Here is an 18,458-nt window from a genome sequence, read left to right on the forward strand (position 1 = left end):
ACACCGGCGAGGCGGACCTCCAGACAGCATACTTTGTCTCTCTTCTGACTGGGTGAACCCACCCAAAAGATCGATTCCTAGAATTGACTTTGGGACATAGCCGAAGCTAGACCTTGGATTCACCCCAAAGGAATCCCCCGACAAGTAAGTCCGAGGAGTACTTGTCAGCAACTGATCACACCCGCCGGCCAAAACAGAGCGAACGTTGGGGCAAGCAGAAGTGGAGGCCAAAACGGTTGTGCGGGTGTAAGACTCTTTAGGTTGCCCTTTGGAGTCTCAGAGAGATAATTCAACCCCTATTGAGGATGTCTGCTCCCTTCACGTGCCCAACAGCAAGACCTCTTGTAACCTTTTTGTGCATGGAGAACCTGTGAGCCCCAAGGTAGGCCACAAAAGAAGAAATGCTTCGTCAGAAAGAGACTCCCCACGATGGCGACCAGCACTGTTTCTCTCGGCTAGGGGGAAACAACAGAGCCCTACTACACATAAGGTTATCCCCGAGTCACATGGGCACCACTTGTACTCGTTCTACTCCCAGGGGAAGGATAATGAGCAGAGTCATCGAGAAAAGATTGAGATGATGGAGAATGATGGCAAGGTTTCTTCCCTTCCAAGGCTAACATCGAAGGGGAGTGATCCCTCTTTACCTTAATCTTCTGTCGCCTACTAAATGTCTTCCACTGAGAGGCTGACCACCCCCTACACCACACAAGGAGACTCCTGCATGCAAATGTGACCTCTACACGCAGGACAGAGACCGTGAGGATACGTTTCGTCAATGGACATAAAGGTACCAAACTGGTGCCCTTCAATATTAGGAGAAACCTGCCTGGTGGATCTCTTCGGCAGTCAAACCTGTAAAAGAAAAAGAAAAGGGAAAATTTTACCAATTTTTAGGACAGTTCTTAAAATAAAAGAATCTTTATTTTAAGGTTAGCGGAGTCAGACACGCCTGCACTCCGAGCCAAAATAAAAAGTGGCAGTGTTTACTAGTGCTAGTGTGAGACGGGTGGTGGTCTACCCCTGCTCCTTCCCTCCCGCTAACTAGTGGAGGGTAGTTGCACCTTGCAAAATTTAATGGAAGGTTTCAGCTAGTGCCGAAATAATACTCCTATGTAAAGACCGTAAGGTTTGTATCTAGTGCCAGAACAACTTTGTTTTCAAGGTCAAGAAACTCGCACTTCAAGAGCATTAGCAATGAAAATTGTAGGAATGATTCATCAAAATAATACACGAGGAATAATCTATAATCTATGTAACCCAAACAATAGTACTCACCTGTTTGACATTTTCGAAGAGAGCTAACGACGTGGTCTCATGATCCTCCTTAAAGCTACATCTCGCAGAAGTGTGGAGTGAGAGGGTAACTGTACCTGCAAAATATGACAAATTCATAGCTAATTTGTATTTATCCTAACTGTACCAACCTTAGCTATTTAATCAGGGTATTACTTTCGGCGTAGCTGAAATGACGAGCCATTAATTTTTAACGAGGGTTTACTAACCCACACCGCTAGTTAGCAGGGGGGTAGAGGAGGGTAGCTTGCCCCCCCCCCCCCCCCCTCTCACACACCTGTGCTTAAGCTCACTTTGCTTGGAGGTAGGACTTCAAGGGGGACAGGGCTGGCGGGCAAGTTTGGTTAAATAGCTAAGGTTTGTATAGTTAGGAAAAATACAAATTATCTACGAATTTGTCATTTGTTCCGTAACTGGAATACAAACCACGCTATTTAATAGGGGTGACTCACCCATTAGGAAGGGTGGACGTCCCAGCCAGTCTGGCGTTTGGCTCTGCCCGGGGGCTCGTTATTTGAGTGTGTAAGCTCCCAAGAAATATGGAGTCCCTGCGCCTCGCTAGAACCTTGCTACGCAAGGACTGCGGCCTACGCAAGCTGTGTGTGAAGGTATGAAGAAGTGTGACTTGTCCTAGGAAGTTGTTCTGAAGTTCTTTAGATGGAAACTTGTAGACTAGGACTTTCTCAATACCACCTCGTCAGGGTATGGGGACGTACCATTAATCTTAATGCTAGGAACACAAGGGAACATGGTTTACCTGCAGTGGTTTGAGGTCAGCTATGCAGAGAACCCAGGATGCTGCTTTCCCCAAGAGAGGGGATAATGAAGAAAAGAATAAGGGCCAGTCAAACCTTTTCATTCATGCAGACTAAAATCGGGTGACAATGCCCTCAACCTTCTGCTACTTGTCCAATAAGGAGCTTGAGGTTTTAAACCAGCTGTTGTGCAGCCACCACAGGGGCGATAGCGAACATATCGAGTCTCCTGTGGGTCATGTCTTGCAGGTAGTGGGATATGAATGTTGTTTGACGTTTCCACACCCCAGCTTGAAGAACCTGCGTCACTGAAAAATTTCTTTTGAAGGCCAGGGACGTAGCTATGCCCCTGACATCGTGTGCTCTAGGGCGACGTGACGAAGGAGGGTCTGGATTCAAGGCTAGGTCAATGGCAATACGAATCCATGCAGAGATGGTGTTCTTGGTGACCCTCCTCTTAGTCCTTCCTGTGCTGATGAATAGTGCTGACACATGAGGACGGGCTGCAGCTGTTCTTTTGAGGTACAGCCTCAAGCTCCTTACTGGGCATAGTAAGAGATGGTCTGGGTCATCTGATACAGTACGGAGACTAGAAATCCGGAAGGAGTCGAATCGAGGATCCGCCACTCCAGGATTCTGAGTCTTAGCAATAAACTCAGGGACGAAGCTGAACGTTACCTCCCCCCATCACCTTGAATGGGCGATGTCATACGAGAGACCATGAAGTTCGCTGACTCGCTTGGCCGAGGCCAAAGCTAGCAGGAATACCGTCTTCCAGGTTAGGTGGCGATCTGATGCCTGGCGTAATGGTCCATAGGGAGGTCTCTTAAGAAACCTGAGAACTCGAACCACGTTCCATGGGGGAGGTCTCACTTCTGACTGAGGGCAGTTAAGTTCATAACTACGTATGAGTAGAGAAAGTTCTAGCGATGAAGAAATGTCCATTCCTTTCAGCCTGAAGGCTAGACTTAAGGCTGAGCGATAGCCTTTCACTGCCGAAACTGAAAGGCGGATTTCTTCCCGCAAATACACGAGGAACTCCACTATTGTTGGAATAGTGGCATCGAGTGGAGAGATACCCCTTCCACTTTGCCAACCACAGAAGACTTTCCACTTTGCCTGGTAGACTGCTGCCGAAGACTTTCGCAGGTGTCCAGACATCCTGACAGCAACTTGTTGCGAAAATCCTCTCTCAGAGAGGAGATGCTGAATAGTCTCCAGGCGTGAAGTCGTAGAGAACCTGCGGCTTTGTGGAAGATGTTGGCATGTGGTTGTTTGAGTAGATTGTGTCGTGGAGGGAGTTCTCTTGGTAGCTCCGTTAGGAGTTGCAGAAGGTCCGGGAACCATTCCGCATGATGCCATAGCGGAGCTATGATGGTCATTGAAAGATTGACCGATGTTCTGGTCTTTTTGAGTACCCTCCTCATCAGACAGAACAGGGGAAAGGCGTAAACGTTGATGTTGTCCCACCGTTGTTGGAAAGCATCTTGCCAGAGAGCCTTGGGGTCTAGGACTGGGGAGCAGTACAGCGGGAGCCTGAAGTTCAGGGCCGTTGCGAAAAGATCCACAGCCGGAGAACCCCACAAAGTCAGGACTTTGTTGGCTACTAGATGATCCAAAGACCACTCGGTACTCACTATCTGAGACATTCTGCTCAGATTGTTGGCGAGCACATTCCTTTTGCCTGGAATGAAGCGTGCCGATAGTGGTATCGAGTGGACTTCGGCCCATCTCAGTATCTCTACTGCTAGATGGGATAGTTGCTGCAAAAAAGTACCTCCTTGTTTGTTGATGTAGGCCACTACTGTGATGTCGCTCATCACCACCACAGATTGACTTGCCAGGTACTGTTGGAACTGTTGAAGGGCCAGGAAGATGGCCTTTATCTCTAGGAGATTTATATGGAGGTATTTTTCTGACTCTGACCAGAGGCCTGAGGCCATGTGGTGCAGCACGTGGGCTCCCCACCCTTTTTTTGAAGTGTCCGAAAACAGCATCAAATCCGGGGGAGGACGACAAGATCCACTCCTTTTCGTAGGTTCTCGTCTGTCACCCACCACTGGAGATCCGTCACTTCTGCGGTCCCATGGGGATTTGGATGTCCGGGGAATCGTACGTTTGATTCCACCGGGGCTTGAGTCGCCACTGGAGGGATCCCATCCTGAGGGGACCGTTGGGAACTAGACGAGCAAGCGATGAAAGGTGACCAAGGAGACGTAACCACAATTGGGCTGGAAGTTCTTCTCGTCTGAGAAAAGGCCTTGCGACCCTCCTCAGCCTTGCTATCCTGTTGTCTGATGGGAAGGCTTTGTGGAGAATGGTGTCTATAATCATGCCTAGGTATACCAGTCTTTGAGTGGGAAGCAGTGAGGACTTCTCGAGATTTACCATGATCCCCAGATCTTGGCAAAGTCTCAGAAGTTTGTCTCGGTGTTGAAGAAGGGATGACACCGAGTCTGCTAAGATTAACCAGTCGTCCAGATAACGGAGGAGACGGATGCCAATCCTGTGTGCCCAAGATGATACTAGGGTGAACACTCTGGTGAAGACTTGTGGTGCTGTGGAGAGACCAAAACACAGCACCTTGAACTGGTACTTTCTGTCGTCTAGGCTGAATCTTAAGTACTTCCTTGAAGACGGATGGACTGGGATCTGGAAGTACGCATCCTTTAGGTCCAGTGTGCACATGAAGTCTTACGGCGGTCTTACTGCTAGTCTGACTGTGTCCGCCGTCTCCATGCTGAATGGAGTTTGTTTGACAAACCTGTTCAGAGTTGAGAGGTCGATGACTGGTCTCCAGCCTCCAGACGCCTTCTTTACAAGAAAAAGTCGACTGAAGAAGCCTGGAGATTCGTCGAGGAACTCTTGGAGAGCGCACTTCTTCAACAGGGTCTGGACTTCTGCCCGAAGGGCTTTCCCCCATTGCCGATCCCATGGCAAGTGAGCTCAATGACACTGGATTCGTAGTCAGGGGAGGTAGAGATGTTATGAACGGGACGCGATATCCTAAACTGATCACGGAGATTATCCAGGAATCGGCCCCGAGTTGCTTCCACCTGTTTGAGCAACTTTGTAGGCATCCCTCCATTGGTGGACATGCAGGGGGACTGCCTATCCTAGCGTTCGCGGCCTCGGCTGCTCCCTCTAGAATTCTTGCCTCCCCTGGAGGACTTTTTGCCTTTCCTTTCTTTGACGGGAAAGGGCTTAGACACCACGGTCTTCGCTGCTGTCGTCATTTTAGCGGTCTTGACTGGACGGGACTGCTGTGGTGCTGGAGGCTTATAGGGGTTAGATGTTAAAGCCCTGTGAAGAAGGGAGTCTGGATGAGACTTCCGCCACCTCTCAGCGGCATGTTCCACATCCTTAGGCTCAAACAAGATGGATCCCTCTAGAGAGTAATGTCTGAGCCTATTGATCTCGGTGCTAGGGACCTTCTGAAGGAACCTCTCAGCTACTGCATCCCGACGTTTCAGAATGGTATTTGCCCACAAGTTCGAGACTTGGTGGGCCAGAAACTCGATCGTGCGAGTACCTGAGAGAAGAAAGGTCTCCATAGCTTTCCTGGTACGTTCTTTGGAGAAATCCTCAGAACGTATCAGGATACCTAAGGTCCCCAACCAGATATCATGCCACGAAGTGGCTTGCATAGCACACTTCGCAACTTTCTCATGGTTAAGGATCTCGGTTGCCGAGAATGAGACCTGCCGGTTGGAGTCTCTCTCAAGAGGGACTCCCCTGGTAAGTTCTTCCAATGAGTGGTGAAGAGGAAGAGCTAAACAAGGCTCCTTAAGGATCTCGAAGTACCTCCTCTGCTGTACGCGAGAAGGTGGGAGGAGCTTGTTGGTGGCACTGGAATGGTTGGAGGAGGACATCTCGGAGAGCTGTAGAGAGATCTTGTCCCTGGTACTCTTAACCCCTTGAGACCAGGGCAGTGCTGCACTGGTCTTGGAGGGTTTCTGAGTACCAAAGACACGGTCCAAGACCATGTCCTTGCCCTCTCGAGGAGGGATCTCTGGGTCGGAAAACCCGTTAAGAGCCCTCATTAGAGTCAGAACAGGCCAAAATGCATGTTCTGACTCTTGCTGGTCTCCTCCTGATGTAGGACTTGCAGCAAAGTCTCCTGTCCCCAAAGGCTCTTCTTGGGGAGAGTCGTGGACGTTCTCCGAGTGGCTAGCTGGCTCCATCCTAGTCCTAAAAGAGGACTTCGGTAATGTTTTAGAATCCTTAGATTCCTTCCTGGGAAGGATGTAGGACTCCAACATTGACGAGGACAGCACGTTCCTTTCAGTCCCCACCTGAGAAGACATCTCGGTGCGAGGAGAGGTTTCCCTCATTGGTGCGATGGGGGAAAGTCTCTCCTCGCGTGATTCCCGAGGATGGGAAATCTTCATCCGAAAGGGAAGGAGAGAGTCTGGGGGAGAGAAGGAACCTGCTTCGAAGACTTGCGTGGAGTCAGTTTTGCCCTTGGAGAAGTTACCGCGTCTGGAACTCCTCTTTTTCTCTTCAAAGGGGTAGAAGCCGCCATGGATCTGTGCCCTAATTCAGAGAAGACAGGCTTGAACGCCTGTGTTACGGCTCTGATTAGTGCACTGAACCAGGGCTGTTGGCTGACAGACGCGCTGTCAGACATACCCCTTGAAGGAACAGGAATTGAAGGATCCCTGGGAGGAGTTCTCATCATTGATGGGTTCGCCTGAAAAGGCTTTGGAATCCTGGACCCCTCTAGATGTTTCCCTTCTTCCACAATTCGCGCTGGTATGCACTTGCGGGGAGGGGAATGAGGCGATGGCGACCTTGCCGTGCGTAGTTCAGCAGTCTCGCGCGCGGGAGGATATTGACGCTCGCGCGAGGGAGAGTAATGGTGCTCGCGCGAGGGAGAATACCAGGAATCGCACGCGGGAGACTGCGGGCGTGCGCGGGAGACTGATGGCGCACAGGAGCGCATGCGGGAGACTGTGTGCGCACAGGAGCGCGTGCAGGAGACTGTTGGCACGCACGCGTGCGTGCGGGAGAGTATTCGCGCGCGTGCCTGTACCAGTCGTAGGGCGCGCGCGCGCAGGAGAAAGACCCCTAGCGCACGGGCACGCAGTTGACGCCTGTGCTGCTCGTGGGCGTGCGTCAGAATGTGGGCGCGAATCTGTAGGAAAGGATAGGCGAGTGTGCGCGCGTATCCTCGCGGATGCATGCAGGCGATGGCGAGCGCTGGCGCGATGACAAGAGCTAGCGCGTGGGAGAAGTCAGTCTAGTTGACTTCCCAGTAGCGCCCAGATCAGTCGATCGTTGGTGCGCAGGAGAGTTAACTGCTGGGCGTGAGTGTTGGCGCGCGGGAGAGCGCTGGCGCGCAAGAGAACATTGGCACGCAGGAGAGCGCTGGCGCGCAGGAGGTTGACGGCACGCAGGTAAGAGTTGGTGCGCAGCTGGGCGTGGGCGCGTAGGTTTGGGTTTAGGTAAGAGTTGGTGCGCAGCTGGGCGTGGGCGCGTAGGTTTGGGTTTAGGTAAGAGTTGGTGCGCAGCTGGGCGTGGGCGCGTAGGTTTGGGTTTAGGTAAGGTCTGGCGCGCAGGAGAACGTGGGCGCGTATGTGCATGAGTGCGAACGATCTGCAGAGAGGTCCAGGACCAATGCAGGAACAGCCGGTGATTGTTGTCTAGGCTCCTCTACGGGACTGCAACGAAGATGTTGAACCAAAGAGGCGCCTCCTCACCGCAGGTGAAGGAAGGCCTCTTTGGCGAAGAGGAAGGCGAGCCTTGTGACGAATGCGCCCTCTGGGGGCCGTAGGGTCAGCGAGCTGACCTTCTGCAGTCCTCCGAAGAGGAGTCTCTGTAAGTGAACTCCCCCGAGGGAAAGAAACACTAGCAAGAGAGACTGTCGGACTTTGTTTCTCCCTCGTTGGTTGAACAGGAACGGGAGAAAATAAGCCGTCAGCTACCGTAGGGTTTGAAGAGGCAGAGGATCAACCTCTGTCGGTGACAGCGATTGCTTGACAGCGGCACCCAATCGGATGTAGTCAAGTAAAACCTCCTTGGAGGACGAACCCGTAAGCCCCAAGGAGGACCAAAGTTGAAAAAAGGGGGGTTAGTGACATATCCTCCCCCGGGGGAAGAGGTGGAGCTGCTTCGCTAGGGGAAGCAACGTCATCTCTCGACCCCAAGTTTAGTAAACAGTACATCGGTCTACGCTACCACTCGACGGTCTCTCGAAAGAGACCGACCAAGTGGGAGTTTCGGAGGAGGTTTGGGCTACGGAAGAAGAGGTCTTGGGTTTTTCTCCTTTCGAAGAAACCTTCGAAGGAGAAATATCCCGTTTGGCCTTCTTCCGTCGTCGCGTAAACCTCTTCCCTAGTGAAAGAACAATACCTCCATTGTGGCTTACATGATAATTAAGAGCATTCTTTGCCTCTCCCACAAAACACTTCCTGCCTTCTCTCTCCATCTGACTATCCATTGTTTATAAGTCCTTTAAGTAAGACCTGTTTGAGTCTAGAGAAATATTTCAGGTGTCTCATTAAACTACTACTAAGTACAATTATTTTACAAAACCTGAGGTCTACTATTTTTAGAATTTTATAGTCCCTTACTCAAGAAAAAGCATAAAAGTTATTGATTAGTTTCATATGCTCATTGCCAAGAAATTGAAGAAAGTAAGCCATTTCAAATGGAGAAAAACTTCTGAAAGGTACAATGCAGTATTTGTAAGGATTACCAGTAGAGGTGGTATTCTATGATAAGGTAAAGCTATTGCTTACGCAATCGAGCAAGTTATTCCTAATTCAGGTGAAATTAGCCTCTGTCTAACAGTGCATGGATTTGCATGATTAAGACAAAATATTGACGATTTAAAAAATCTTCAGAGATTTCTATATACTGTACAGTAAAATTGGGGACGCAGGCAGTTTATAAATTTGGAATAGGAACAGACCAAATTTGACTTGTAACAATGGGAACTGACCTACAACTATTGCTCAGAAAATTTACAATTCAACTATCAAATAAACCCTTTCTGCTATAACGCTATCAGATTGTGGGCTACCCTCAAACCTGTACTCTGATGCAGACTTAACACTTTTTCCTTTACTTAAACCAGATGGATCGGTCATGAACTTTTCAAAAGAAAAGACAACTTATGAATTACATTTATGAATTTGGAATATATAGCCTGGCACTGGGGCCAGTGAGGCCATTCAGCCATGAATACATCTAGGGCAAAACATTTGAGTTACACTGAGAGGTAAAAGTTAGAAGTTGGACAGCAAGATGAATGAGAGAAAGCAAGATCGGAGGTAAAGGAGGATATAAAGTAAGTGTGGATATGGGAAGAAGGAACGCTGCAAAGACCCTTAAGTACTGTAATGCCTACAGTGCACCAAGTGAGGTTAACTAAAATATGACAAATTCGTAGGTAATTTGTATTTTTCCTAACTATACAAACCTTAGCTATTTAATATGGGTTACTGTACTTCTCACATGGGTTCGGGAGCTTGAAAGAGGTCGTAGGCTGGGTGAACGACAGGATCGTGCAGACGCACCCTCCACAACACTAAACACATTTGAAACACTTTTCACATTTGGTTGGTCGCCCGTGTGACCACTTTTCAGCACATTGATCTCGGACAAGATCTGATTTTTGTCCGCAGCTAAAGATTTAACTCTTTCACCGAGAGCCTGAATCGCGGTTAACATATCCTTCATAGAAGGTTCCTTCGGTTGTTGATCTACCACTACGGGGGAAGAAATAGGATCAATGACATTAGGTAAGGACAAATCAACAGAACGAGACGAACTGCGCCTAACCCTGTCCCTCTCTAATCTATTAATGTAACGTTCATATGTTACCCACTCGCTACCGGTTAACGAAATGCATTCATCACACCGATCCCCAAAAGAACAAGATTTACCCCTACATTTAATACAAATACTATGAGGGTCCACAAAAGCCTTAGGAAGTGGAGTACTGTACGACAACCTTTAACACACTTCTGAATTACAGGGGAGAGGTCGGCCATATTAAATTGGTAAGAGAGAGACCAAAACCATAAACAAAGGTTAAATTACAAAAATTAACGCCAAAACAAAAAGATTCCAAGAATAAATGAAAAGGAAAACAATCATGCGAAAGCCCAAACTCAAAAATGTTATTTTCATTAGTAAAATAAATTTTTGAATATACTTACCCGATAATCATGTAGCTGTCAACTCTGTTGCCGACAGAAATCTACGGTCGGGATACGCCAGCGATCGCTATACAGGTGGGGGTGAACACCACAGCGCCATCTGTGGTCAGGTACTCCAGTACTTCTTGTCAACACCACCTCAATTTTTTCCTCGGTCCACTGGTTCTCTATGGGGAGGAAGGGTGGGTCAATTAAATCATGATTATCGGGTAAGTATATTCAAAAATTTATTTTACTAATGAAAATAACATTTTTCAATATTAATCTTACCCGATAATCATGTAGCTGATTCACACCCAGGGTGGTGGGTGGACACCAGCATACATGTTAACAAAGAAGCTAAGTATCCCGTATTTTATTTTATTAGTTATTCAAAAATAACATAAAATAAATAAGTACCTGGTAAGGAAGACGACTTGAACCATTACTCTGCCTTTATTAAGTACGTCTTTCTTACTGAGCGTAGCGGTCCTCTTAGGATGCTGAACGACTCTTAGGTGCTGAAGTATAAAGGGCTGCAACCCATACTAAAGGACCTCATCACAACCTTTAACCTCGGCGCTTCTCAAGAAAGAATTGACCACCCGCCAAATCAACAAGGATGTGGAAGGCTTCTTAGCCGACCGTACAACCCATAAAAAGTATTCAAGAGAAAGGTTAAAAAGGTTATGGGATTATGGGAATGTAGTGGCTGAGCCCCCGCCTACTACTGCATTCGTTGCTACGAATGGTCCCAGGGTGTAGCAGTTCTCGTAAAGAGACTGGACATCTTTGAGATAGAATGATGCGAACACTGACTTGCTTCTCCAATAGGTTGCATCCATAACACTCTGCAGAGAACGGTTCTGTTTGAGGGCCACTGAAGCAGCCACAGCTCTCACTTCATGTGTCCTTACCTTCAGCAAAGCAAGGTCTTCTTCCTTCAGATGAGAATGTGCTTCCCTAATCAGGAGCCTGAATAGGTAAGAAACTGAGTTCTTAGACCTTGGAAGAGAAGGCTTCTTGATAGCACACCATAAGGCTTCTGATTGTCCTCGTAAAGGTTATGACCTTTTTAGATAGTACCTAAGAGCTCTAACTGGGCAAAGTACTCTCTCCAGTTCGTCCCCCACCAAGTTGGACAGGCTTGGGATCTCGAACGACTTAGGCCAAGGACGTGAAGGAAGCTCGTTTTAGCAAAAAACCGAGCTGCAAGGAACATGTAGCCGTTTCAGATGTGAAAACTATGTTCCTGCTGAAGGCGTGGATCTCACTTACTCTTTTAGCTGTTGTCAAGCACACGAGGAAAAGAGTTTTTAATGTGAGGTCCTTAAAAGAGGCTGATTGGAGAGGTTCAAATCTTGATGACATAAGGAACCTTAGGACCACGTCTAGATTCCAGCCTGGAGTGGACAACCGACGTTCCTTTGAGGTCTTAAAAGACCTAAGGAGGTCCTGTAGATCTTTGTTGGTGGAAAGATCCAAGCCTCTGTGGCGGAAAACCGCTGCCAACATACTTCTGTAACCCTTAATCGTAGGAGCTGAAAGGGATCTTACGTTCCTTAGATGTAACAGGAAGTCAGCAATCTGGGTTACAGTGGTACTGGATGAGGAAACTGCATTGGCCTTGTACCAGCTTCGGAAGACTTCCCCTTTAGACTGATAGACTCTGAGAGTGGATGTACTCCTTGCTCTGGCAATCGCTCTGGCTGCCTCCTTCGAAAAGCCCCTAGCTCTTGAGAGTCTTTCGAAAGTCTGAAGGCAGTCAGACGAAGAGCGTGGAGGTTTGGATGTACCTTCTTTACGTGAGGTAGACGTATAAGGTCCACTCCTAGAGGAAGAGTCCTGGGAATGTCGACCAGCCATTGCAGTACCTCTATGAACCATTCTCTCGCGGGCCAGAGCGGAGCCAACCAACGTCAGCCGTGTCCCTTTGCGAGAGGCGAACTTCTGAAGTACCCTGTTGACAATCTTGAACGGCGGGAATGCATACAGGTCGAGATGGGACCAATCCAGCAGAAAAGCATCCACGTGAACTGCTGCTGGGTCTGGAATCGGAGAACAATACAACGGGAGCCTCTAGGTTATCGAGGTAGCGAACAGATCTATGGTTGGCTGACCCCACAGGGCCCAAAGTCTGCTGCAAACATTCTTGTGAAGGGTCCACTCTGTGGGGATGACCTGACCCTTCCGGCTAAGGCGATCTGCCATGACATTCATATCGCCCTGAATGAACCTCGTTACCAGCGTGAGCTTTCGATCTTTTAACCAGATGAGGAGGTCCCTTGCGATCTAGAACAACTTCCACGAATGAGTCCCTCCCTGCTTGGAGATGTAAGCCAAGGCTGTGGTGTTGTCAGAGTCCACCTCCACCACCTTGTTAAGCTGGAGGGACTTGAAGTTTATCAAGGCCAGATGAACCGCCAACAGCTCCTTGCAATAGATGTGAAGTGTCCTTAGCTCCTGATTCCATGTTCCCGAGCATTCCTGTCCGTCCAAAGTCGCACCCCAGCCCGTGTCTGATGCGTCAGAGAAGAGACGGCGGTCGGGTTTCTGAACAGCCAAAGGTAGACTTCCTTGAGAAGAAAGCTGTTCTTTCACCACGTGAGAGTAGACCTCCTCTCTTCGGAAACAGGAACTGAGATCGTCTCTAGCGTCATGTCCTTTATCCAGTGAGCCGCTAGATGATACTGAAGGGGGGGAGGTGGGGTCTCCCTAACTCGATGAACAGGGCCAGCGATGAAAGTGTCCCTGTTAGACTCATCCACTACCTGACTGAGCATCGGTTCCTTCTCAGCATGCTCTGGATGCAATCTAGGGCTTAGTATATCTTTGGGGCCGACGGAAAAGCCCGAAAAGCTCGACTCTGAAGATCCATACCCAGGTAGACAATGGTCTGGGATGGGACGAGCTGGGACTCCTCAAAATTGACCAGGAGGCCCAGTTCCTTGGTCAGATCCATAGTCCATCTGAGAATCTCCAGACAGCGACGACTTGTGGGAGCTCTTAAAAGCTAGTCGTCTGACGGAGCCGGACACAAGATCATGGTACTGCTGCACAGTCTGTGAACTGTCAACCATGGGGAAGCGAGGAAGTACAGTGACAACCCGAAGCTGTCTAGACTGTCTGGGTCGTACAGACAACTCCTTATCGGGTTGCTGAGGTTGCCGCACTGCGTCACAACAAGTCACTTCTGCTGGTTGTTGAAAGTCTTCCCAGTGACACACTGACTCCGTAAACAAAAAATCCTCTAACAAGGACTAAGCTTGGACTGCATGTCTTGCAACACAGCTCAAGGTCTATGGGAGCAGGTGTGGTAACAGACGGGGTTAGCGACTGAAGTGGAACCATTACCCTCCCTGGAAGCATGCTATGCTTAAATAAAAGTCCATAGGAGGCTAAGCAGCTAAAGGCTCCTCTCCAAATGACAGAGTCCTCAAGGGAAAATCAGAAGGAGGGAGAATAGCACTTTCTCATCTACAGGAACCATATCCGAGAAAAGCTAAGTTCTCTCAGTAAGGGTTTCACTGGTGCAAAAGCAGCAGACTAGAAGGCAACGTTATGAAACTGCTTGACAGTCTAGTGAGTTGGCAACAACCAAAGATGTGTGACTGAGAAGCATGCGGTAAGGTATGCAGAGCATGCTGTATGCAGAGCATGCTGTATGTAGAGCATGCTGTAAGGTAAGCAGAGCATGTTGCATGGCGTGCGGCTTATGCTGCATGGGATGAGGCTCATGCTGCATGGGATGAGGCTCATGCTGCATGGTATGAGACTCATGCTGCATGGGATGAGGCTCAAGCTGCAAGGGATGAGGCTTATGCCGCATGCGTTGAGGAGGATGCCGCATAGTATGAGGCTCATGCCGCATAGTATGAGGCTCCTGCCTCATGGGTTGAGGCGGTTGCCGCATAGCATGAGGCTCCTGCCTCATGGTTTGAGGAGGATGCCGCATAGCATGAGGCTCCTCATAGCATGAGACTCCTGCCTCATGGGTTGAGGAGGATGCCGCATAGCATGAGGCTCCTGCCTCATGGGTTGAGGAGGATGCCGCATAGCATGAGGCTGCCTCATGGGTAGAGGAGGATGTCGCATAGCATGAGGCTCCTGCCTCATGGGTTGAGGAGGATGCCGCATAGCATGAGGCTCCTGCCTCATGGTTTGAGGAGGATGCCGCATAGCATGAGGCTCCTGAGAGGTTCCTGCCTCAAGAGTTGCGTCTGCCTCAAGGGTTGAGGAGGTAGCTGCGCAGAGAGAGGCTCATGCTGTGAAGAATGCGGTTGCTGCATGCGTTGAGGCGGCTGCCTCATAGCATGAGGTTCCTCAAGAGTTGAGGCTCTTGCCTCAAGAGTTGAGGTTCTTGCCTCAAGAGTGGAGGTGGCTGCCGCAAGAGTTGAGGTTGCTGCCTCAAGGATGGTGGAGGTTGCCGCAACGCAAGAGGTTGCTGCCTCGAGGATGGAGGAGGTTGTCGCAACACATGAAGCTCCTGCCTCAAGGGTAGAGGAGGTTGCTGCAAAGCATAAGGCTCCTGCCTCAAGTGTTGAGGAGGTTGCCGCATAGCAAGAGGCTCCTGCCTCAAGGAAAGTGGAGGTTGCTGCACAGCGCTGGTATCTGGCAACTCCCAATGCGGCAGCTCACGCGTGGAGGTAGGTTGAGGAACCTCAACATCATACGTCTGGCAGGGTGGACTGCGCAGAGGTGGAGTTGAGGCGGCTGCCTCATGAGCGCTCGCAGGAGGAGGTGTGCTAACCTTCTCTGCCTGAAACTCCTGCATCAACACCGCAAGCTGAGACTGCATTGTCAGCAGCATAGACCACTAGAGTTTAAGAAAGACAACAACAAACGGAGCTACTGTCCGTTGAAACTGAGGGTCTAAAACAGCTGGTGCGGCAACAGACGGAGTTACTGTCTGTTGCGATACCACCTTGCCTCTCTGGGAGGTGTGCAGTTGTCGTACTGCAGCAAGTCCGAACTGACCCAGTGCTAATGGCACCACCTAGGAGTTGGACTTGCGCGGAAGGGACCGACTTGCACTTAAAAGCTGCAAGATTTGGTCCATGGTTTCTGCGAGAAACCTCTTCCGCAGACGATGAATAAAAGGGCTCTCTCGTCTTTGTGTGGGTGGGGTGATCACGTCGGCTACGTGAGTTGGTAACACCCGAAACCACGGAGGGAAACGTCTGTTCGTCGATCAAGGCCTGCTGAACCCATAAGTCCTTCGACATTACTTCTCCCCTGGGCTTGGGAGCTTGTAAGAGGTCCCAGACTAGGCGAACAACTGGCACGAACAGACGAACCCTCAAACGCAACACTGTAACACTTTGCGCTTATCACTTTATCACTTTTGATTTTCTGTTTGCACTTATTTCACTGAACTCGAAACTTTAAGTGGTTTGTACCTGAAACACGCAATTCTATCCTTCGTTAAAAGTTAGTAATTGCGAAAACAGTATTACAATGTAACAGAAAAACATAATGAAAGATAAATAATTCAGTGGCTGGAAAAGAGACTAAACACTAGATCAAATAAACTACGTTTAAAATCTCTCACCGCATAAAGCCTGAGAACAAGAATAAAACTCTAGAAACGTTTACCTTCTTCCCCTAAAGAGACTAGGGAGAAGAGCAAAAACGATAACAACGTTACCCGCTTGAACGAAACGTTTATCCTCCTCTCTCTCCCTCCGTCTCTATCTCTCTCTCTCTCTCTCTTGACTTAGCACCTGAGAGAAGAGCCCAATTATATATATCGTTAAAACATATTATTGTTAAAGGAAAAAAACTGAAAGATTTCCCAAATAAAAAGTTCCTTTATTAGAATTAAAACCATTTAAGCTAAGAAAGAATGAACAAAACGCTAGAATCGGTTTACTCTTACTGCAACGTGACACCGTGATAGACTCTCTCTCTATCGTAACGATAGAGCGCAAGTTGAACGTTCTGAACGTCAACAACTGCAGAGACAAAACAAAACGTTAGTTCAACTTTGAAAACAGTACAAGACTATCAAAGAAATTCTTTCAAAAACATTAAAATAGCATAATATGTTAACAGGTAAAAACGAAATGACGGGCTCAATGTTAATTAACTTCGGTTCCAAGAAAAGACCGCCTACTATTAGGAAAGGTCGAATATAAACAAATATAAAAATTAATTTTAATAAGTTTATAATAAAAGGAAGTTAATCAAAGAGGCCTATAAAAGGCGGAGAGATATAAAATAAATCTATAACTTTGTTAAGCAAAATTAAGAGAGTCTATACTCTCTTCGACACCAACACTTCCGTCTAAGGGAAGGGTCGGCCATTTAAAAGTGAAAGAGAGTTCATACTCTCTTCGTACCAAAATTAAATCAAAAATTAAATCAAATTAATTCCAAAAACTTGCTAAGCTAATGATATAGCTTCCTGAATAGCGAAGGCTAAACTCTAGAGCAAATACATCACCAAATCGTGAGCAATAACTCCAGAATCAACAGCGTATCCATGTAGGTCTAGCCGGAGGCACGACAGAGGAAAAATTGAGGTGGTGTTGACAAGAAGTACTGGAGTACCTGACCACAGATGGCGCTGTGGTGTTCACCCCCACCTGTATAGCGATCGCTGGCGTATCCCGACCGTAGATTTCTGTCGGCAACAGAGTTGACAGCTACATGATTATCGGGTAAGATTAATATTGAAAAAACGGAGTACATCACCAAATAACCGTCCAAAGTGACAAATTCGAAGATAATTTGTATTTTTCCTAACCATACAAACCTTAGCTATTTACATTGGGTTTACCTTTTAGCGCAGCTGAAATGGCGAGCCATTAGAATTTAACGAGGGTGTATTACCCCCGCGCTAGTTAACGGGGGGGGGGGGGGGGGGGGTATGGGGAGTGGTAGCTAGCTACCCCTCCCCCCTCTCACACACAGGTGAATGCTCACTTTCACTTAGAGGTAGGACTTGTCTTGGGGGACAGGGCTGGCGGGCAAATATGTGTAAATAGCTAAGGTTTGTATGGTTAGGAAAAATACAAATTATCTTCGAATTTGTCATTTGTTCCATAACCGAAATACAAACCACGCTATTTACATTGGGTGACTTACCCCTTAGGTAGGGTGGAAAGTCCCCAGCCATACTGGCTTTGGCTTTACCCGGGGACTCAGAATACGAGTGAGTCGCACTCGAGAAAAGGAGTCCCTGCACCTCACAAGTTCCTTGCTCCGCAAGGAACCGTGTGGCCTACATAAGCTTGTGTGTGAAGGAAGAAGTGTGACCCGTCCTAGGCAGTTGACCTGGAGTTCCAGAAGGAACTCTGGGTTAGGACGTTCCCAATACCACCTCGTCAGGGTATGGGGGATGCGACAGTATTGACTCAATACTCGGAACACAAGGAAGCATGGTTTACCTGCAGAGGTACGAGGTCAGCTATGCAGAGACCAGAATGCTGCTTCCCCGTAGAGGGGATGATGAAGAAAGAAATAAGGGCCAGACATACTTCTTTCGTTCATGCAGACTAAAACCTGATAACAATGCCCTCAACCTTCTGCTACCTGTCCAAAAAGGAGCCTGACGTTAGACCAGCTGTTGTGTAGCCACCACAGAGCAATAGAAAACGTATCAAAACTCCTGTGGGTCACGCCCTGCAGGAAGAGGTCTGCGAAGGTCATTAGACCCTTCCAGACTCCAGCTTGTAGCACCTGCGTCACAGAGTAGTATTACTCGAAGGCGAGGGACGTTGCGATGTATCCAACATCGTGCTGTAGGGCGACGTGACGGGGGAGGGTCTGGAGACAGGTCGAGATGAATGTCCTTGAGTCCGAGCTGAAGAGGTATACTGGTGACTCTCCCCAGTGTCCTCCTTGTGCTCCCAAATCGGCTGCAACTGAGGACAAACTGCAGCTGTTCCCAAAGCTAACCTCTCGATTCCTTTACTGGCAAGAAAGAGAAGGTCTTGGGACATCATATACAGAATGGAGACTCGAAATCTTGAAGGAATTGGACCGAAGGGCCGGGACCCCAAGATTCTGAGTCTAGCCAACAACTCAGGAGCGAACCTGAATGTTGCCTTCCCCTCTTCCTTAGAAAGGGCGGAGTCGTACGAGACCAAGAAGATTGCTTACACACTGGCCGCGGCCAGAGTGAGCAGGAGACCCAAGACGGAATACAATCCGAGGCCTGTCGTAAAGGGTCTTGAGAAGATCTCTTAAGGGACTAAAAAGTCCGAGCCATGCTCCAAGTTGGAGGTCTCCCTCCGACTAGGGCAGGGACGATCGT

At 48.5% G+C, this 18,458-nt stretch overlaps 1 protein-coding gene across 1 annotated transcript in view; it reads right to left on the minus strand.

The window, feature by feature from the left end:
* Positions 1-18,458, minus strand: part of LOC137616543 (transmembrane protein 69-like) — a 99,216-nt gene that overhangs the window by 65,848 nt on the left and 14,910 nt on the right. Inside the window, exon 3 of the mRNA XM_068346387.1 lies at positions 1,279-1,373. Coding sequence (XP_068202488.1) covers positions 1,279-1,373 — 95 coding nt within the window. The remainder of the gene's footprint in view (positions 1-1,278; positions 1,374-18,458) is intronic.

The sequence above is a fragment of the Palaemon carinicauda genome, chromosome 22 (genome assembly GCF_036898095.1).
Source record: "Palaemon carinicauda isolate YSFRI2023 chromosome 22, ASM3689809v2, whole genome shotgun sequence".
Lineage (NCBI taxonomy): Eukaryota > Metazoa > Arthropoda > Malacostraca > Decapoda > Palaemonidae > Palaemon > Palaemon carinicauda.